General features: G+C 42.5%; 1 protein-coding gene across 3 annotated transcripts in view; it reads left to right on the forward strand.

The window, feature by feature from the left end:
• The window catches only part of LOC129812764 (runt-related transcription factor 3-like), an 85,660-nt gene that overhangs the window by 27,894 nt on the left and 34,476 nt on the right, over positions 1-23,290 (forward strand). For 2 of the 3 annotated variants that reach the window (XM_055864612.1, XM_055864610.1), the window contains exons 3-5: positions 14,604-14,845; positions 15,871-16,027; positions 17,254-17,373. In XM_055864612.1, coding sequence (XP_055720587.1) covers positions 14,604-14,845; positions 15,871-16,027; positions 17,254-17,373 — 519 coding nt within the window. The remainder of the gene's footprint in view (positions 1-14,603; positions 14,846-15,870; positions 16,028-17,253; positions 17,374-23,290) is intronic. The other variant, XM_055864611.1, reaches the window with a different exon arrangement.

Here is a 23,290-nt window from a genome sequence, read left to right on the forward strand (position 1 = left end):
GTGGAGTGTAAGAGTGGTGGAGTGTTAGAGTCGTGGAGTGTTAGTGGTAGAATGTTAGTGGTGGAGTGTTAGAGTGGTGGAGTGTTAGAGTGGTGGAGTATTAGAGTGGGGGAGTGTTAGAGTGGTGGAGTGTTAAAGTGGTGGAGTGTTAGAGTGGTGGATATTTAGAGTGGTGGAGTGTTAGAGTGGTGAAGTTTTAGAGTGGTTGGAGTGTTCGAGTGGTGGAGAGGTAGAGTGGTGGAGTGTTAGAGTGGTGGATATTAGAGTGGTGGAGTGTTAGAGTATTAGAGTGGTGGAGTGTTAGTAGTAGAATGTTAGTGGTGGAGTGGTGGAGTTTTAGAGTGGTGGAGTGTTAGAGTCCTGGAGTGTTAGTGGTAGAATGTTAGTGGTGGAGTGTTAAAGTGGTGGAGTGTTAGAGTGGTGGAGTTTTAGAGTGGTGGAGTGTTAGAGTGGTGGAGAGGTAGAGTGGTGGAGTGTTAGAGTGGTGGATATTTAGAGTGGTGGAGTGTTAGAGTATTAGAATGGTGGAGTGTTAGTAGTAGAATGTTAGTGGTGGAGTTTTAGAGTGGGGGAGTGTTAGAGTGGTGGAGTGTTAGTGGTAGAATGTTAGTGGTGGAGTGTTAGAGTGGTGGAGTGGTGGAGTTTTAGAGTGGTGGAGTGTTAGTGGTGGAGTGTTGGAGTTTTAGAGTGGTGGAGTGTTAGTGGTGGCGTGTTGGAGTTTTAGAGTGGTAGAGTGTTAGTTGTGGCGTGTTGGAGTTTTAGAGTGGTAGAGTGTTAGTGGTGGAGTGGTGGAGTTTTAGAGTGGTGGAGTTTTAGTGGTGGAGTGTTGGAGTTTTAGAGTGGTGGAGTGTTAGTGGTGGCGTGTTGGAGTTTTAGAGTGGTAGAGTGTTAGTGGTGGAGTGGTGGAGTTTTAGAGTGGTGGAGTGTTAGTGGTGGAGTGTTGGAGTTTTAGAGTGGTGGTGTTAGTGGTGGAGTGTTGGAGTTTTAGAGTGGTGGAGTTTTAGTGGTGGAGTGTTGGAGTTTTAGAGTGGTGGAGTGTTAGTGGTGGAGTGTTGGAGTTTTTGAGTGGTAGAGTTTTAGTGGTGGAGTGTTGGAGTTTTAGAGTGGTGGAGTGTTAGTGGTGGAGTGTTGGAGTTTTAGAGTGGTGGAGTGTTAGTTGTGGAGTGTTGGAGTTTTAGAGTGGTAGAGTTTTAGTGGTGGAGTGTTGGAGTTTTAGAGTGTTGGAGTTTTAGTGGTGGAGTGTTGGAGTTTTAGAGTGTTGGAGTTTTAGTGGTGGAGTGTTGGAGTTTTAGAGTGTTGGAGTTTTAGTGGTGGAGTGTTGGAGTTTTAGAGTGTTGGAGTTTTAGTGGTGGAGTGTTGGAGTTTTAGAGTGTTGGAGTTTTAGTGGTGGAGTGTTGGAGTTTTAGAGTGTTGGAGTTTTAGTGGTGGAGTGTTGGAGTTTTAGAGTGTTGGAGTTTTAGTGGTGGAGTGTTGGAGTTTTAGAGTGGTGGAGTGTTAGTGGTGGAGTGTTGGAGTTTTAGAGTGTTGGAGTTTTAGTGGTGGAGTGTTGGAGTTTTAGAGTGGTAGAGTTTTAGTGGTGGAGTGTTGGAGTTTTAGAGTGTTGGAGTTTTAGTGGTGGAGTGTTGGAGTTTTAGAGTGGTAGAGTTTTAGTGGTGGAGTGTTGGAGTTTTAGAGTGGTAGAGTGGTGGAGTGTTGGAGTTTTAGAGTGGTAGAGTGGTGGTGGTGAACGATGGCTTGATAAACATGCATCAACAGCCCAATCCCAGCCCGAAGCAGCAGACATATCTACCTTTATCTGACCTTAGCTCAATTCACAAATTTCCTCACCAGTGGCTCAATTATGCCTATTAACAATGATTAAGCAAAGCAAATTTTAAGGAAAGTAACAAAAGGGAATTTGGTCGCAAGAATAACTGTCAAAGAAACAGAATATCGGTATGTTCGTAATATCCTTTTAGCCTATTTTTGTGATGCGCAACAAAACACATTCTGAATACTCTACCACACAGACATAGAATTGGAGCTGCCTCCCTGTCCCAAGCTGTTCCCTGGCCCTGGCCTCAGCCTGCGTGTGGTAGCTGAGGCTAGCTGGAGCTGTGATCTGGCTCCGGCAGGGCTCTGGCAGTGGTATGGTATGGCAGTTAAACTGTCACTGGGAGGAACTATAAATCTGCTGCTGAAGGTGAATGTAGCGTGATGCTGCTGCTGCCACAGGTGTGCTGCCTGCCAGTTAGTTCCTCTGTATTCTACAGCCGTCTGTCTACCGTATCTCCCCCATCCAGAGGAGGCTAGGATCACGGCTCCTGCAGCCGGACACAGTTGGCTGAGGCTCGCCGGAGTGAGTCAGCCAGTCGGGGGTGTGTGTGTGCGTCTGTGTGTTGGGGGGGGGGGTGGGGCTGCTGTCACTTTGGCAATGCCGAGGCACATATTGCAGCGATTACCACAGCGGAAAAATGTTTTTCTGCAACATGCAATTACTACAGATTACAGATTGCCTTCCTTGCATCAGAAGAACTCACCAGAGAGAGGAAGAAACACTGGGATGGGTGCCTGCACAGACAGACAAACTTATAGACAGACAAAGAGACAAAGAAAGAAGAGAAATGATTACAAGTCATACTAAAAACCTCAAAGATGGATGAGTTGGTGCATTCATGAGACACATTTAGAGACTAAGGTCATGGACAGTTAGGGCCAAGTAAGGATCACTCTAAATACAATCTGCTACTTCACCATGAAGCTAAATATTCCTATTTGGAGGATAAACAAGTCTCTTCAAGTTTGCAGAGTGCAGAAGTTGAAGTGTATGATTTACCAATTACAAAATGACGTCAATGTATACAAAACATAGTTCAAAGCCTAATCAGACGTGGCAGTATAACGGAGTTGATGAGGCAGCCTTCAGGTCATCAGTCTACTGCCCTCAACAAGACATCATACTGGATCCGCTAGCTCGGCAAGAAAGGGCCCACAACTCACACGCAACCAACTAGATCAAAACTCAACCAAACGTGCTCCTATAATAACACAGCTCTTTTTGTGACTTTATCATCCAATGGTACTCTTAGTGGCTTTCCAATGAATAAACACCACGCATAACCACATCACAGCCTTCTAACTGTCATCGTGGAGCGAGTGTACCCGACAGATGATGTGTGAGGGCGGACCAATGGTGACATGAGAGTTCACAGAGAGAGTCCTCAGGGCAGGCCTGGAGGTGTCCCCTTGAACTGCTACTAAAGGACAGGGGTGACAGGGGTGGGGTCTAACCACGGAGTTAACCCTACACCCTGATCTAAACCTTTAAATCAAACACGCACGACTTGAAACTATTTCTTACACAACATCTTTGATCTGGTATTGATAAAGCATGTCAATGTGAGGTCACACTACCGACAAGTCAATTGATCTTTGTATACCTATAATTTTCATGCTACCAATTTGAATTATTATGCAATCGTTATGGTGTAGTACTTTTTTTGTCTGTTTTAGTGCAGACTTTAGAAGAATTGCACACATGCTAGGGCGTATCAGAGGGAGAGTATATGAATACTACTACAGGAGAACATACAGTACAGTCACCTCACCCCTAGTCACGTCTGCAGCAGCCCCCTCTAGAGGAGAGTCTCTCTCTCTCTCTCTCTCTCTCTCTCTCTCTCTCTCTCTCTCTCTCTCTCTCTCTCTCTCTCTCTCTCTCTCTCTCTCTCTCTCTCTCTCTCTCTCTCAATTCAATTTAAGGGCTTTATTGACATGGGCAACATATGTTAACATTGTCAAAGCAAGTGAACTAGATAATAAACAAAAGTGAAATAAACAATAAAATTCATAGTAAACATTACACTCACAAAAGTTCCAAAAGAATAAAGACATTACAAATGTCATATTATGTTCAAATAGTTAAAGTACTAAACGGTCAAATAAATAAACATAAATATGAGTTATATTTACAATGGTGTTTGTTCTTCACTGGTTGCCCTTTTCTTATGGCAACAGGTCACAAATCTTGCTGCTGTGATGGCACACTGTGGTATTTCATCCAATAGATATGGCAGTTTATCCAAATTTGGTTTGTTTTTATAATTCTTTGTGGATCTGTGTAATCTGAGGGAAATATGTGTCTCTAATATGGTCTTACATTTGGCAGGAGGTTAGGAAGTGCAGCTCAAATTCCACCTCATTTTGTGGGCAGTGTGCACATAGCCTGTCTTATCTTGAGAGCCAGGTCTGCCAATAGCAAGGCTATGCTCACTGAGTCTGTACATTGTCAAAACTTTCCTTAAGTTTGGGTCAGTCACAGTGGTCAGGTATTCTGCCACTGTGTACTCTCTCATTAGGGCCAAATGGCATTCTAGTTTGCTCTGTTTTTTGGTTAATTCTTTCCAATGTGTCAAGTAATTATCTTTTTGTTTTTCTCATGATTTGGTTGGGCCTATTTGTGTTGCTGTCCTGGGGCTCTGTGGGGTCTGTTTGTGTTTGTGAACAGAGCCCCAGGACCAGCTTGCTTAGGGGACTCTTATCTAAATTCATCTCTCTGTAGGTGATGGCTTTGTTATGAAAGGTTTGGGAATCGCAACCTTTTAGGTGGTTCCAGAAATTAACGTCTCTTTTCTGGATTTTGATCATTAGCGGGCATGGGCCTAATTCTGCTCTGCGTGCATTATTTGGTGTTTTACGTTGTACGCCGCGGATATTTTTGCAGAATTCTGCATGCAGTCTCAATTTGGTGTTTGTCCTATTTCTCTCTCAAGTGCTGAAAGTTAAATGTCTCGGAGTATGTTGATAACAGTGATCTGACTGGCCTCTTCATCGCAACCAATGTCTTCACTCAGTTACTGTAGCTAGCTGTAGTGCCCAGACACAAGACAGAGACAACCCCAACCGCCATTATTTTACTTTAATAAGCCCTTGGCTACACTCCGCACCTTTTAAAACATGTAGGCTGTGGATTAAAGATGCATGAGCTGAATGTGCTGGTTGTCTATCTCTGCGACTGCACTATTTCAGCTCGTCATGCTTACATAGTAATTAGCTGCTGGTTTTGGAGATGTTACAGACTCATTCATCATTTTATGGGATATACACTGCTCAAAAAAATAAAGGGAACACTTAAACAACACAATGTAACTCCAAGTCAATCACACTTCTGTGAAATCAAACTGTCCACTTAGGAAGCAACACTGATTGACAATAAACTTCACATGCTGTTGTGCAAATGGAATAGACAAAGGTGGAAATTATAGGCAATTAGCAAGACACCCCCAATAAAGGAGTGAGGAGTGCAAAAGGAGTGCAAAATGACCTCCAGCAGGCCACAAATGTGCATGTGTCAGCATATGGTCTCACAAGGGGTCTGAGGATCTCATCTCGGTACCTAATGGCAGTCAGGCTACCTCTAGCGAGCACATGGAGGGCTGTGCGGCCCCCCAAAGAAATGCCACCCCACACCATGACTGACCCACCGCCAAACCGGTCATGCTGGAGGATGTTGCAGGCTGCAGAATGTTCTCCACGGCGTCTCCAGACTCTGTCACGTCTGTCACATATGCTCATGTGCTCAGTGTGAACCTGCTTTCATCTGTGAAGAGCACAGGGCGCCAGTGGCAAATTTGCCAATCTTGGTGTTCTCTGGCAAATGCCAAACGTCCTGCACGGTGTTGGGCTGTAAGCACAACCCTCACCTGTGGACGTCGGGCCCTCATACCACCCTCATGGAGTCTGTTTCTGACCATTTGAGCAGACACATGCACATTTGTGGCCTGCTGGAGGTCATTTTGCAGGGCTCTGGCAGTGCTCCTCCTTGCACAAAGGCGGAGGTAGCGGTCCTGCTGCTGGGTTGTTGCCCTCCTATGGCCTCCTCCACGTCTCCTGATGTACTGGCCTGTCTCCTGGTAGCGCCTCCATGCTCTGTACACTACGCTGACAGACACAGCAAAATTTCTTGCCACAGCTCGCATTGATGTGCCATCCTGGATGAGCTGCACTACCTGAGCCACTTGTGTGGGTTGTAGACTCCGTCTAATGCTACCACTAGAGTGAAAGCACCGCCAGCATTCAAAAGTGACCAAAACATCAGCCAGGAAGCATAGGAACTGAGAAGTGGTCTGTGGTCACCACCTGCAGAACCACTCCTTTATTGGGGGTGTCTTGCTAATTGCCTATAATTTCCACCTTTTGTCTATTCCATTTGCACAACAGCATGTGAAATTTATTGTCAATCAGTGTTGCTTCCTACGTGGACAGTTTGATTTCACAGAAGTGTGATTGACTTGGAGTTACATTGTGTTGTTTAAGTGTTCCCTTTATTTTTTTGAGCAGTGTATATTCTGACTGCCTAAACGGATCCCCAATAGGACTTTCTCATGAATCACATGCATATACCCAAGTGAAGGCCTACAGTATTCAATTTGTGATTTACCCCAAATTAGTTTAAAGTCATTAGAAAATAAAGATTGTGTAATCTCAATAAAGGAGTAGTGGTGCTCGTATCTGAAGCAGCTAAATGGAACATCATATGATGAAGGAGTAATTGGCTAACACTTTAGATCTGAGAAGGTATGATAAAAACTAGCAATGTGGTTCCTATTTGCTGGTCTACATCATAATGGACAACAATGACCACCAACTGCAATGTGCTGACACATTATATAATCATCATTTGAGAAAACATCAGCATTCAGAGCTCAGAATCCCCATACAAAATGAAACAATCTTTACCCAGTCTCTCTGTGAAGGATTACTTCTAAAAGTCTCTCTATAGTCTGTGTGTAAACATCCAAATGATACAATATGATTTGGCTTTGGGACGAGGGACAGAATGCTTTGATGACTTACGTCATGCTTGGAAAACTAATCACTGACACTCTTGTCATATCAAGCAGCAGAAGTCCATTTCATAGCAAACTGCATTTCAAAAACGACAGCGGGTAAACAGCTCTGGCATTTCAAGTATACCACAGAATGCATCATTGGTACAAAAAAATACCCTGATCCAAAATGTAGAGCTAATTTAATCCAAGAGGAATAAAACTCCATTTCATAGGAGTCGTCCATTCAGAACACTCATATTTCCACTGAGCAGAAAACCCCCGGCTGAAATTCGAGCAGACACTTTTTGGAAGGAATGTGTTCGGTGGGTTGAGGGCCAGACTCGCCCTGTAATTTGTGAATGTACAGAAATGTGCGACCGCCACAGCCGCTAAAGATAGAAATCTTTGTCTTATGTCATCATTTAACCTCAAACTATTTCTAATTGCCCCATAGCCCACTTTTTCAAAAGAAAAGATCCCCTCCAATGGCACATGTGCACACGCCTGAAAATAGCTTGTGTGTTTATGTGGTTATTCATATACATATTGAGAATGAACATTTCACTTTTGTATCTCCTCACATATCTGAAAGTGTCTCCCCATCAGAGCCTCTTTAAAGTGACATCAGCCATGGGAGATATGGCTGGGTGGCGGGCATGATAGCGTCGGGTATAGGTTTACACCTCAAAGGCTTGTGTGGGTTTCTCAGCTAATGGGGATGATATTCAAACTATTAGCTTTTACATTCTGTCTCATTATTAGCCAAACCATATGAAAATTGAGAGGAAGAAAACTTTGCCACTCCCCTTGATCTTCCATGGTTTGTGGTGTTGGTTGGCGACTGTAGGGCAAGGCAGGCCTGAGTATACTCATTTGAAACCATGCCTCAAGTGGGAATGAAAGGGCTGAAAGTGTGTGATGCTTTCAAAGGCCTGTGCTTTCTCTTCTGAAAACCTTGATGGTAATATGGCTCTGAGTTCTTGAAAACAGAGGGGGACAGAAGGGCTGGAGGTTTATATGCCAGTGTGCAGTTCACAGTAAGAGTTAATATGATTTAAAGGAGGAAACTTAAATGGGAATCTATTAATTTTGGTTGGAGCTCTCCCTAACCTTTCTTACTCTAACCCCCCAAACTCTTTCCAAACTGGAGGCATGTAGTGTTTTGACTGGGCCTATAGAGGCTAGTGCTGAAAACTCTGGGTTTTAAAAGTAGAGGGTAAAAACTAGTCTAGCGTCTGCGTGAGGTGGGTCTGGGGTTAGACATCCTCCAGGAGTTCTGCGTGAGGTGGGTCTGGGGTTAGACATCCTCCAGGAGTTCTGCGTGAGGTGGGTCTGGGGTTAGACATCCTCCAGGAGTTCTGCGTGAGGTGGGTCTGGGGTTAGTCATCCTCCAGGAGTTCTGCGTGAGGTGGGTCTGGGGTTAGACATCCTCCAGGAGTTCTGCGTGAGGTGGGTCTGGGGTTAGTCATCCTCCAGGAGTTCTGCGTGAGGTGGGTCTGGGGTTAGACATCCTCCAGGAGTTCTGCGTGAGGTGGGTCTGGGGTTAGTCATCCTCCAGGAGTTCTGCGTGAGGTGGGTCTGGGGTTAGACATCCTCCAGGAGTTCTGCGTGAGTTGGGTCTGGGGTTAGACATCCTCCAGGAGTTCTGCGTGAGGTGGAGCGGAACCCACTTGGATCATTAAAAATCGTTCAGGGGCACGACAGGCTACGTCCTCAGTGTCTGTGTGGCTGAAACTATAGAAACTGCATGTTGCAATGTAGGAGTATAAATATGACAGGAACCCGAAGCGTGTGTTACCGCTGCGCAGGGTAGCTAGTCGTGTGGTCATATATTAATAATAAACAGAGGCATGAGGACGACTGAAATGTCGCCAATGTCATTGTCCCTCTTTAGTTCTTTCATTGCCTCAAAATAGCGGACAATGATAGGCGATACTTTTGAAGATATGAGGTCCTGAAATATGCACCCTGCAGCTTCAGCTAATAGCATTTAGCCTACATTTTAAGATCATATAGCATTTACATTTTAAGATCATATTATTATAGTTATTATTATATTTAACAGTTGGTTGAATAGTTACTTTCTAACTACTCAGATATAAACTCAGAAGATATTAGGCATATGAGTTTATAATTAGAAGAATGACCTGTTTTAGACAAATGTCCCTTGTTCTCCAAAAGCCACACGCCTTGATCTTTGAGGTCATTTAGCGTGGTTGTGGCAATTAAGAATTTTCTCTCTTCGTAAAGAAACAGGTTTGCTGACAGCTCACCCCGTTGAGGTCTCACATCACTATGCAGTCTGCACTCTAGACAACCGCCTAGCAGAAGTGCCTTCAGAAAGTATTCAAACCCCATTTTGTTGTGTTACAAAGTGGCATTAAAATGGATTTAATTGTCATTCTAACATTTGTGAAAAAAATATATATATGACAAATAAAACACTAATATATCTTGATTAGACAAGTATTCAACCCACTGAGTCAATACAAGTTAGAATCAGTCTTGCTGGGCAAGTCTCTAAGAGCTATGCACACCTGGATAGTACAATATTTGCACATTATTCTTTTAAAAATGATTCAAGCTCTGTCAAGTTGGTTGTTGATCATAGCTAGACAGCCATTTTCAAGTCTTGTCATAGATTTTCAAGCTGATTTAAAATAAAATAAAAAAACTAGTCCACTCAGGAACATTCAATGTCATCTTGGTAATCAATTATATTATATATTTGGCCTTGTGTTTTAGGTTATTGTCCTGCTGAAAGGTGAATTTGTCTCCCAGTGTCTGTTAGAAAGCAGACAAACAGGTTTTCCTCTAGGATTTTGCCTGTGATTAGTTCTATTCCGCACATTTTTATCCTAAAAAACTCCATAATCCTTGCAAATGACAAGTAGACCTATAACATGATGCATACACCACCATATTTGAAAACATGAACAGTGGTACTCAGTTGTGTGTTGTACTTGCCACACACATAATGCTTTGTATTCTGGAGATAAAGTACATTTATTTGACTTTTTTTTTGTAGTTTTACTTTAGTGCATGTTTTTGAATATTTTTATTCTGTACGCAGCGTTTCCCAAACTCGCTCCTGGGGACTCCAAAGGGTGCACATTTTGGTTTTTGCCTTAGTATTACACAGCTGATTCAAATAATCAAAGCTTGATGATGAGTTCATTATTTGAATCAGCTGTGTAGTGCTAGGGCAAAAACCTAAACGTGCACGCCTTGGGGTCCTGAGGACCGAGTTTAGGAAACACTGCTGTACAGGCTTCCTTCTTTTCACTGTCATTTAGGTTAGTATTGTGGAGTAACTACAATGTTGTTGATCCATCCTCAGTTTTCTCCTTTCACAGCCATTAAACTGTAACTGTTTTAAAGTCACCATTGGCCTCATGGTGAAATCCCTGAGCTGTTTCCTTCCTCTCTGGCAACTGAGTTAGGAAGGACACCTGTATCTTTGTAGTGACTTGGTGTATTGATACACTAGCCAACGTGTAATTAATAACTTCATCATGCTCAAAGGGATATTCAATGTCTGCTTTATTTTTACCCATCTACCAATGGTTGGCCTTCTTTGTAAGGCTTAGGAAAACCACCCTGGAATTTGTGGTTGAATCTGTGTTCGAAATTAACTGCTTGACTGAGGGACCTTACAGATAATTGTATGTGTGGGGTACAGAGTAGCAGAGATGAGGTAGTCATTTAAAAAATAATGTTAAACACTATTATTGCACTCTGAGTGAGTCCAAACAACTTACCATATGACTTGTTAAGCACATTTTTACTCCTGAACTTATTTAGGCTTGCCATAACAAAGGGGTTGAATACTTATTGACTCAAGACATTTCAGCTTTTCATTTTTTATTAATTTGTAAAATTTTCGAAAAACATAATTACATTTTGACATTATGGGATATTGTGTGTAGGCCAGTGATTTAAGAAATCTAAATGCAATCAATTTTAAATTCAGGCAGTATGTAACAGAACGAAATGTGGAAAAAGTCAAGGGGTGTGAATACTTTCTGAAGGCACTGTATAGACAGACTATGGCTGTGTGATAATTGTTATCAATGTGTTTGGCGCCAATTCGTGTTGTTAAAATATGATTTAAAATGGCTTCCGTCCTAACGGTCTCGGCCTTGGCAGGCGTGAAGAGTGTATAATTTTCTCATCCCATCTCCCTCGCCACTCTCCCCGCAAGACTTTGGCTTCGTATCTGTCTGACTGACACCAGTATATTAAAGAAAATGAAGGGTACATCTAAACCCACTCCCATCCCTTCCTTACCACAATTTCCTTACTATCTAAAATAAACAACCGAAGAAACGTACACGCGCTACACGCGCGCGCGCGCGCACGCACGCAAACAAACACACACACACTTAGCATGTTCAACATAAGGGGGAAAAATACATTTAAATGTACATTTAAATAGTGTAATTATGAGTAGTCTAGTTATTGTCATGCATACTTATATATCAAACACTATTAACCTACATTAGTAATCGCATTGGGAATTAACTTCAATAACGCAATAATATACAGCCTACTGCCTGCAACTAAACAGTATTTTGGAAAATTGAAGGCGAATAAATTGACCTTAGACCCACACTTTGGGAGGTAAATTGTAACAGCTTGCATCAATGAATCGTTGCAAGGCATTATTCCATCCCTGGATGTGTTTTGTGTTATTCATTTCTGACATAATTCTGATGGGAGCGGTCTTTAATATCTTTGTGGTTTGTGTGCATCTATGGATCATTTAACGCCACAAAATAGCCCCAACAATCAAATACCTCTTGATTTAATAAACAAGTTATCCACAAATATTTGACATTTCATTTTAATTTTGGATTTGTATTAATATGTACTCTAGGCCTATATCGAATGTGATTGTAGGTAAACTCCATAATGTTTTTTGCTTACTTTTGTATGCTTACTAAATAACTGCTATTCGATATGTGGGCTATACAGTCATATCTTTGTTTATTCCATAATTTATTGTGCGTTGGACAAAATGGGAAATATCCCTCCATACACCTGCGGTGGAAAAAAAGTCTAAATTCTAAAACAAAATCCACGTCCTTAATCGAAATGATCGGCTATGGGAGTAAAACAACACATTTATTCATAACTTGATTAGAAAGTAAAAGGTGACATTAAACGAATAAAGTGATTTTACTTCCCCCTAGAAGCCTATACTTTAATTCAGAAAATAATGTAAATGTCATTATTTGGGATCCCGAGTACAATTTCTGATGAATTTTCAACAACAAAAAAAAGTCAAGTTCGACACAGGTGATAATAGGTCGTCTATGACTCACATTTTCTCGTCTTGGTGCAGGCATATAGTATATATGTTGTTATTTCTCATTTCTCTGATGGTATAAATGCCGTTTCTCTCTCCAGACCCCCTCTGTACTGAAGGCAGGTCCATTTGACAAAGACAAATTGCGCCAACTAGCGCCTGCGAGCCATCATTGCCTGGGAAGTAGTGAACAGGGTGTGTCGTTTCTTGTGCAGTACATAGTAACCTGTTAATGGATGGAATTCCAATTAATAATTGCCTGTGGCTACTGTACTTGGCACAATTGTAGTTGTTATGTAAGCCTATTAGTTTCAATTTGGCGTGATCGAATGAAAGTGATAAGACAATTATATATAATTATATAGGCTATATTTACAAAGATGCACCTACTATGCATATTGTGTAAAATGGAGGCCAATATTATTTATTTATAGTACTCATCATTAGCCTAATTCAACCCCTTTCCCTGGATATGGTAGTAACAAATAATATTTTAAAAGGAAAAGAAAGAGAACAAAAAGTATATTGCTAATTCCACATAGTATGTCAATAGGTCTCTAACCCCAGCACCACTACGGTTCATTTAATCTAGCCCAAGCCTATTACTCTATATTACATAATACTAAACAAAAAACATTCATCCCTAGCTGCCTTTGATGTTCTCTGAAAAAGCAGGAGTGAATTGCAGGGACAAGGATGGGAAAATCATATCAAATTTCACAACTCATATTGATCAATAAACCATATGTCATTTGAATGGTGCATGAACTCCTGACATGATAAATAGCGCATTGCAGTTGATTGACAATTCTGCATTCAGAAGTAGCAGCCTATTCATTTTAGTAAAACCACATTTTGCTAATAGTGAGTATAAACCCATAAAAATATCATAAGTAGACCTACGCTACATTATATGACTGGCCTACTTATCATGAAAATATTAATGATATATGTTTCCCTAAATGTCTCTTCTGCAGTCACCAAATAAATGCGCCAGCTTGAATTATTGTTTTCTTTTCACACTGTATGTAAACACACTGCGGTGATGTGCTAATATAACCAGGATGCATTATGTGATTCTATTTCTTCGAAGGTAGTAGCCTATATAATTTTGCCGGTGTCATATATAGGCATAAAGAAGGAAGACTGGTCAATCATAACCCGACGTTTTTTTAAATCTTCAATAAACAAATAGGCCTAACTTTTATTTAGCATTATAACTTCACCGTACAGCCGCGATGCCGGATGTCATTTCAACACTATAATGAATGCATGAGAACAGTTGCAGTAATTTGAAGTATAAATGTAGCCTAACTGTGCAAAACATTAAAACAACTAAGCACATAGTGTAGAAAAGCACAAGATACGTAGTCTGTCAATAATAGATCGTGTGTGTATAACAGAGTAAGCAGAGAGCGCTTCACTTCGCTTATATTCCGGAGACGTTGATTGGTCTAATGAAAGAAAGCCCAACCCAGGCGACTCATTGGTCGAAGTCATCCGCACACTCCAACCACTAAACAGTAAAATGACTCGAGTAAATAATATCACGGCAGTCTTCACTCTCGCACCACCACTCAGTCAAGCGCCTATTTCAACCTAGAGAGAGAATAGTTCACAAGAAAATAGTTTTGGGATCTCGACATACTTTTTAGTTTCATTAAGGATAATATGTGGCAAGTGGCAGGACATTTGATACCGAAGAACAAAAATCATTGAATAAAAAGAAACTTCTTCACTTGACGTCCGCGTGTAACCATCGGACTTCTGCGTCTCAAACTCTGCGTCGAGAACTGTGAATTACTGAGTACACTGTAGCCTACTTTGGCGAGACTCGATGAGCATAATTCAATTGAAGGAGCTCATTCAGTCACCGAGTTTAAAACAAGATTGAGAAAATTCTGCTGTGAAGTTGAAGCGCAAACAAGCAACACTCGAATCGTCAGCTTCCGTGAATATTGCAAAAACGACTGGATTTTATAGTTTGCCTTAGACCTTTATTTTCTAATATGCGGCCAAAATTGTAGTGTGGAGGGGCGTCGCATCAAGTGCTGAATAGTGCAAAATAGAAAGTGAGCCATAGCATAGGCAACCAGAACAGAGCACAGTGAGAAAGAGGTTAGATCGGAGTTTGCGGTTTCTTGGTTTTGTTGTAGTCCGTGAGAAACAGAAACCAACTTGATGTTTGTCAGGTAGCTACATCCTGAGCAGATGATATAACACGCAACCATTAAACGTTATCGTCTCTGCAAGGTACAACATCTACTACACACACTGGACAGTCCAGGACTCATAGTGATAGATTAACCGGGGGCTGCGTGCGCTCAGCTCCATCATCGCGTAAACCACTGGACTTCGCCGAGACCAAAGGAGCAAGTGTCAGAGAACGAGAAAATACACATATTCAAAAAAAGAGCCCCGAACACTCGTCAAAACCCCTAGAGAAGTGGCTGTGACCCAAGCTGTTGTGATGCATATTCCCGTAGACCCCACCACCACCAGACGGTTCACACCGCCCTCCACGTCGTTCCCCTGCAGCAAGATTGGAGACGGCAGCGGGAGCATGGGCACCCCTGGACCGCTGAGGACACGACCCGAGGCCAGGAATGTGGTGGACGTCCTGTCAGACCACGCTGGCGAACTGGTCCGGACGGACAGCCCAAACTTCCTCTGCTCCGTGCTGCCCTCACACTGGAGGTGCAACAAGACACTCCCTGTGGCTTTCAAGGTAAGGCAAATTACTAATTACAAATGGGCACTTGTAAAATAATGAACGACCTAATGATGTATTACTGCTACCGCAGAATAATTTGAACTCAAGTGTCAAATGCCATTTTTAAGCTTTCTTGAGCTTCATATAGCCAACAGGGCATAAACTGGCATTAGTATTACAAAGTTTACGCAGAGCCATGTATGTAATATAAATAATTTAATTAAATCAAGTTGTGAAAATCCTATTGGCCTACCAAAGTGATAACTTGGCAGTAGATTTTTTTAGTTTTTGCTTTTTTAGTTGCATTTGACCTAATTGAATATGACATTTACATAGCCTAGTGTTTGGATTTGCACGAACTGCAAATAGGCCTACATACAATGAAGGAACAATTAGCATACAACATAATATAAATAATTATAATTTAGTAATAATAATGATAATAATACAATTAATTAATTATAGTTGGTCAGCTAGTTATTATTAAATTGCTATTTTGAAAGGCCTTTCAGTGCAGAATAAAATCTGCATATTTAGAAGCAATGAAACGATGCTTCACTGTACGTTATCAATTATATTTATACACCAGGAAGTGATAGAATTCGTGGGCTAAAAGTGTAATGTTTTGTAAAATAGCCTAAATATATTTTATTGTATCACATCCAAATGTAAAAATGCTTGTTGAGATCGTATTCTTATTTATTAAAATGTACTAACATTCTTTTTAAAAGCGATTTGGATATAGGCCGATCAAATGTAAAAGTAATTTCCATAGCTTAAATATTAAGTGTTTCAATTGAAAGCTTGCTTCAAGGAAGCATCTTACCATGTCATTTAACCCACCTATAGCACAATAGGCCTTTATATTTGGACCCAAATATTTTCTAACTAAATATAAAATGCATTTTTTAATGGATTGGAAATCAGGTCTAATATTTTAGTTTTATGGTGCGTTTTATTTTCTTCCACCGGATGTGGTTTGGTGTAGTCTGTGTTTGTTTAGCATGGTGATCCAGGTTGACCGCGTTGTGTTCTCACAGGTTGTCGCACTCGGTGATGTGCCCGACGGGACTTTGGTCACCGTGATGGCGGGGAACGACGAGAACTACTCAGCGGAGCTTAGGAACGCGTCTGCGGTGATGAAGAACCAGGTCGCCCGCTTCAACGACCTGCGGTTCGTGGGCAGGAGCGGACGAGGTGAGCGGAAGGACCTCTATCTTTCATCATTAATAATGAAGAGTTTACTTCACATACAAAACACCTCCCTGCATGCGTCATTGCACTGACTTGCAAAACTATAGCCTGAGTATACCTAATTTTGGTAATCGATTTTAAACAAAGAAAGTGATGAAATAAATTAATGGATCAAATAAAAAGGTTAGGGGACGTGAGAATCAGATGAAAACCACGTCGAAATTCATCTCCTGGTGTAATAGCTTTAATGAGCGCACCACCATTACCAGTGTTTATTAGAAGAGAGGGAATCCAGAGCACAATATAATTATTCCACATGTTAAGATTTCGTTTGATAATGCTTAATGGACAAAGAGCGAAGCCCAATTTCAAACTACAGCCTAATGCTGAGGCATTACCACAGTTCTTTCCATAATTGACCATCACGCACGCCCCTCTCAAAAGATGATCGGGTTAGTAGCCACAGCCTGTATATTATATGAACATTATACCATTGTCTTTACATGTCCAAATCAGCAAAATGCCTGGACCAGAATATTCTGTTCAAGGCTTGGGACTTGCTTGTTTACACACCTTTAAAAACTAGCGCTCGCATAGCTCACATTCCACCAGAACCTTCTCTCTTCCCTCTCCTTCCTCCTGGCCCGCGCATTCACACTTTAAATAGTCGCTGACTGATGAATGGAAAACGCTCTAGTAGTTCCTTTCATTTTTGTAGTCAATTATCCCCCCCCAGGATTCCTTTTTCCCCAACAGTCTCTTTAACAAGATAGGCTATGCCTTGTTTTTATTAAAGCGCCGCTTCATAGCCTGAGATGAAAAACGGACCGTTGCATGATCCAGCGCTCTCCCCACGCCTTTCATGCAGACGGAGAGCTCAAGGATGCTCGTGCAACAATCGGCCTTGTTGAACAATAAACTGTTGCTGTAAGCCTTTCAGAGAATCTGGAGTACATTCTCTCAATAATTCAAATCATGCCCAGGTTTCAGCTCATCAAGGAGGTGGTCCCTTTAATTCACAAACTTAAAAGAGAGGCATATCAGAAGGCAATTTTAATTCAGCAAGTTGACTGTGGTGGTTATTACCAAAGTGCTTGTTCCACAAAAATCTGTTATTTCCACAATTAATTAACCAAGCCTATAAACCCTCACACATGATGTTCCTCCTGAATCTATGTCTTACTGATGCATTTCACTTACCAAGGCCCTCTCTATTCTGTCTAACCCAGGAAAGAGCTTCACTCTGACCATCACAGTCTTCACCGGTCCTCCTCAGGTGGCCACCTACCACCGTGCCATTAAAGTGACTGTGGATGGGCCCAGGGAACCCAGACGTGAGTACTTACAGGGTACATGAGAATATTTGTCTTGTCAGAAGTCTAATGTACTGCTATATCAGGAGCTGTGTGTGTAGAGAGAGAGAGAGAGAGAGAGAGAGAGAGAGAGAGAGAGAGAGAGAGAGAGAGAGAGAGAGAGAGAGAGAGAGAGAGAGAGAGAGAGAGAGAGAGAGAGAGAGAGAGAGAGAGAGGCTATTCTTGGTGTAGGGGATAAGAGAACAGGGTGCCATCATTGGAGACTAAAAGAGACACATGAGTCATATGCAGATGATACAAGAAAATGTAGCCGTGTGAGTGCGTGTCCATGAGTGTGTGTGTGTACGGTCAGTGTGTGGGAGGATCAACAACAGTTGACCAGCAATTGCAGTTAATGGGAGACAATGCTGTGTGTTGGATGGTGCAGCAGTGTTCGTGTCTGTGTGGTATTAGGGTGTGGGGAGTGGCACTGTCAGAGGAAACAGTAAAGTGTATTAATGCATAATCAGAGACCGCTAAGAGGAGCTGTGTGTCTCCAAGCAGCTAATACCAAACGCTTATGGCCTCACCCTGCTGCCTCTGGTCAGATGTTCATACCTGGGTGACCACATAAGTGGCTCCTTGACTTAATACTCTTAAAGAGATGGTTTATGCTAACAGATTTAGCCCAATATGCTAAAGCCGTTAGAGCCATCATTTGGGTAGTGATGCATATCAAAGTGGTTTAATGTGTGATCCTGTGAAAGACTGTAGGATTGTGTTACAAGGATGAGTCAACCGCTAAAGGCTGCTGGTGTGTGGCTGTGTGACCATGCATGGCTGACACCAGTCAGATCAGATGGGTATAGGGTTTAATGATCCTTCCTGTTGAGAAATCATGTTTATTATGGTTCTACTGTACAGGTTTTTAGTGGCTGCCCTGGATGGGTGAATTGCTATGCTTATTTGGGATAGGGTGGATTCAGCCCAGTCAAAACCGACCAACTGGCCAATGCAGGGAGCCAGGAGGTTCTGTATGCCACATGGAGGGGACATGGGGATCCTAGCAAGGGGCGAGGGGGTGAAGGGCGAGGGGTGGAGCATCGGCTGCCAGGCTGGAGGCTATTTGAGGAGGCGTTGAAAATGGAGGAGAACAGTGTGGAGAAAGGGAAGGGGGAGGAATAGATAATAATATCCTTTGTGTTTGTGTGAAATGTGATAGAGTTGCTGGCTATGTCTGTATGTAGTAAATGATATGTACTGCATTTTGTTTGTGTCTGTGTGCATGCACTGCTGAAGAGAAACAGGCAGTGTGTTGGCTTCCTGTAGTTAGAAACAAGCATGCACATACGGTAAAGCAGTCTCCTCTCTGTCTACATGTCATGTCTGCACTCAAGGCATCAGAGTGGCCTTTTATTCACTATACACCCTGTTGGCCAGGCCCCATCCTGCTATACAGTGACATGGTTTAATTTAGGGAAGGGGAATTTTGTGTTAAAAAGGTGTAAAAGGATGATATGAGTGGACTCAAATAGAGAATGCCACCACCCCATCTGTAATGACAATCCTTACATGATTCCTTCCTAAATATTTCAGTGTAAAAAAATATATCAAAAATTAAAAACACACAACACAGACTTTACGATATCCTCAGTTAACCTGCTGTCTGCATAGCAGTTTAAGTATACCATCAAAGCAGATGACCATCCCTCTATCCCATTGTGAGATGAATGAGAGCCTGTACCCTGGTTGGCCTGCATACGTTCACCTGTCTGTTGGCTGGCTGGCAGAGTAGAGCGGGTCGGGCTGCTCAGGGCTTTACTGTGTGTTTGTGTAGAGCCTGCATTTCCATGGCTGCCAGCAAAGAGGCTGGTACAGGGGGAGGGAGGTGTTTTATTAACGTTTACAGATCCAGCTAGGAAACCTGATGGACAGGAAGGAAGCTCCCCTGCGGCAATGATCTGCCAAACACACAACGCTCACCTCACACAGCATGATCCAAAAACCCATACACACAAACACACACAAATGCTTTGCAGAGACACATTATTTTTTCCAACTAATGTTGAAAGTATTCGAAATTTTCCTCCCTTCTCCTCTTTCCCTCAAATACACTATGTTGCTTTTGGGTCACTTCGTCCCAAAACACTTCACTTGCTGTACAGTAGGCCTATGAGCAACATTTTACAAAGTGAACCCTACAGCACAGTCTCTTTGATTAGAGTCACCCTGTGCTTTCTGAGAAGCAGCTTTGTGTACGTCAATGTTCTGCTGATGATCAGAGAGAGAGAAGGAAGACGTGCGATAGGAAGAGAGATATGACTGAAGTGTTAAGACCCTCCCTGTCGCTGCTCGCATGCAGTTGCCTCCCCCCCTTTCCTCTCTCTCTCCCCTCTCCTCCCTACCGAGTTCAGCTGAATTAATCCCCTAACCGTATTTAGCCTCCGTCTTCTCTCTCTGCGTGATGACATCACCCGTCACATATCCTCCGAGGGGAGGGGCTGTTGGTACTTTATGTATCTCACCCAGAGTTAATCAGTTCCTGAGAAAGAGGAACTCACCAGAGACGAGGGACACAGGGCTGGGCTGAGAACATACATGACTATGAGAAAAACAGAGGAAGAGGACCATTTGTTTCGTAGCTTAACCCTAGGTGAGAGGCAACAGAGGCAGCCATGGTGCACTACACTGTGTGTACAGTTCATCAACTTGCATACATGCAAACAGAGACATGTGTATGCACATGCATGTATTCAGTCATAGCCCTTTACTGCTGTCTATCCTGTTTCTATGATACTACCACACTCTTTCCCACACGCATTATTGTACTTCTACAGAATTCAATAGATCATTGCTGTATTTTGTTGCCAATATTTATTCTGTTGGGTGTGTTCACACAGCTTCAGAAGGTTGAGGGGGGTATGGGGAGGGTGGGCAGGTAGATTCTATTTGCATTTGGCACGCAGACTGTACAAAGAATGCAAATAGACAATGACATTTGCGTTGCTATTTTTCTTGACAGTGCAGTTTCTCTTCATAGTAAACAAAGAGAGGCGAGTGTTTTAGTGTTTATGTGCACACAGCTGTGTGTGTGTGTGTGTGTGTGTGTGTGTGTGTGTGTGTGTGTGTGTGTGTGTGTGTGTGTGTGTGTGTGTGTGTGTGTGTGTGTGTGTGTGTGTGTGTGTGTGTGTGTGTGTGTGTGTGTGTGTGCACCTGCCAGGTGTGTCCATACCCTAAGTCAGCAGCTCGGCCACGCCTATGCTCCACAAATCACATGAAAGGTTCACCCTCGGTGCCAATTGCTATCTCAAAGGCCACTTTGATGTTGAAATGGAGATGGGTGTTTTTGAAAAAGCCTACAGGTGTATCAGTGCCAGGAGAGAAAAAAGTGTCACGTCTGTCTGACGTTGGGTGCTTTCCTGCCTAACCACCTAGCCAGCCCAGCCATCCTCACTAAAACTCCCAGATGCACAACCTGCAGACATGGTGACATAGCAGCAGCACTTATGTCAAAGAGGAAAAACACCTCCTTTAAGAGACCCGTGATGTCATCTGATGTGGAATTGGACATGGGCTGTTAAAGACATAAAGGACACACATTTCTAAGGCCAGTCAAGCCGGAGGTATGGAGAGAGTCTGTTGTTTGGAATGACGTGAGGCGACGGCGAGCGCTCTCTCTGGGCTCAGTCTCTTGGCTTCTGCGATTAGAAACAGAGCAAATATTGACTGACTGACTGATAAATCCGCTGGAATGCAGTCTGTAAATTGAATATGTTCGATTGGTTTCAGAAGAAACCTATGTTCTGGGACAAACATTCTCATCATTCACTCTGACTAGGTACAGGAGTGGGGCAAAAGGAAGCTGGCATATGCCATGTATACAGTGACTCTGCTATAATACTTCCATATGCTAGTGTCCTCAGCCATCCAGTTAGAGGCCTGAGGTGAGGTCTGTAGAGCCATGGCATGATTAAGTTCCTTCATTAGTCGAGAGGTACGGCTGAGAGGGTAGAGGTGATGCTTCTTTGACCCTGGCTGATGCGACCTATACACCCATCAGCATCGAGTACAACCTCCTAAAGGGAAACACTCGGCTTCAGCTACCCCCAAACCTCTCAGCTACCCCCAAACCCTCCATACACACAAACACACACTAAGAGAGAAATACAGGCAGGCAGACAGAAACAGACACACACACCACTGTAGACAATCCCACTAAAGCTCCCTTGTGAAAGCACTGCAAATGAGCCTAAATACCTCAGCCTGGTCCAGATGGAGAGAAAGAGCCCATCACAGGCTCTTTTTCCTCAGTTCTCCCCATCTGTGTCTCTCTGTTTGCTCTTCTGAAAGTCGTTGTGACATGACTGCAGAAGTTTCTATCAAGGAGGAAAAAAGGACGAGCATAGCATTGTCTGCTGCTTTGTTATGCCCCCTTTCTACTCCTCAGGTTAGTTATATAGGCTCAAGTCTGCTCCTGTCTGGGTGGACACACACACCTCGCTATGGGCACGCACACACATGCCCGGGGGGGTTTCCTCCAACAACATTTTCACTTTGTATTCACTGACGTCATACGCAGCAAGTGGACACGCAAAGAATTACAGAATTATTTACAGAGGCCTCTGCCCGTACTTTTAATTCTGCCTGATGGTGCAAGTGAGGCACCCTAGATGCTTTTTCTCAGAAACACAGAGAAGCACGGCAAATTGCATACCCAAACTCAGCCCCCTTTCATCCCCAAATGTCTTTCCTGTTTACCTACCAATGGAGGGAAGTATAAGCCCACTCTGTTTACTGCTTCTTCCTTATTTACACTCACCCATACAGGAGGGAGTCATTACGACCTTTTAGACCTCATTTAATAAAAGTTCAGATCTCGATTTAGACAAATAAATAGCCCATGATTTGGAATGTTTTCTCCCTTACTGCATTATGACAAACAGTTTTTCTATGGAGAGGGGAGGGGTGAATAGTGTGAAGGAGTACCTGTGGCTTACTGGAAAACGCTGTGGATGACTCTGCGGTTGACATATTTATTTTTCTGGGACTTAATGGTAAGGAACAGTCAGCAAATAATAGGTGTTTGGAGATGTTGGTTCCAGAGCTGGAGGAGTCAGTAATCCCTTGGGTAAACATGGGGGAGAGAAGCCTTGGCTCTTCAGCCTGTGGTTCAAACATCACTTTAACAAAGGCAGCAAATACTAACCACTGGCCAGCCTGTTATAGCATATTAATGTCTGCTCTGGACTATGGGCCCAATTCAGACTTATTCCTATTCCTTTTTTACGCGTTTTGATTTAAACACTTCTCAGTAGTTGGTATTCAGACTTAACATATACAGGTGCGTAATGGGCTTTGCAGGCATGGTTCCCTTACGCACGCTGAATAAATGTCATTCAACTGCTGAAAACCATCCAACTTGCTGGCCAAAATATTTTCTTGTGGAGTTTTCATTCAATAGTGTTTTCAGTAAGTACATTTATCTAAAGCCATCCCCTTTAAATATGGTGTACCTTTAATTATAATTTTCTCGACAGACAGGTTCAGAATAGGGATCAATGACAGAAAGCCATCTAAGTACACGCATATTCATCTCCTTTCGGCGCCAATCAGTATATTAAAAAAATACTCTGATCTTGTACATTATTTAGGGTTAGAAAATATGTATTAACCATACATAAACAGGGTTAGAGACACTTTCAGAACAAAATTGTTGAATAAAAAATACAGGGGTTTGATTCATCCTGAAATTTGCCATATTCAATTGTTCAACCCATGAAATATTGGAAGAATAGAAAAGTGTATAACAGGGGTTGAACAACAGTCTACCCTAATCCTCATTAATCCCAGAACTGGGAAACTCCAGGTTTAAACTGCTATGTATAGTCTGCGTTCCATAATTATTCAAATAGGCTACATGACCTTCATTATTGCACATCATGTAATACGTCCTAAGGAACAACCACACGGACGT

The sequence above is a fragment of the Salvelinus fontinalis genome, chromosome 16 (assembly GCF_029448725.1).
Source record: "Salvelinus fontinalis isolate EN_2023a chromosome 16, ASM2944872v1, whole genome shotgun sequence".
Classification (NCBI taxonomy): domain Eukaryota; kingdom Metazoa; phylum Chordata; class Actinopteri; order Salmoniformes; family Salmonidae; genus Salvelinus; species Salvelinus fontinalis.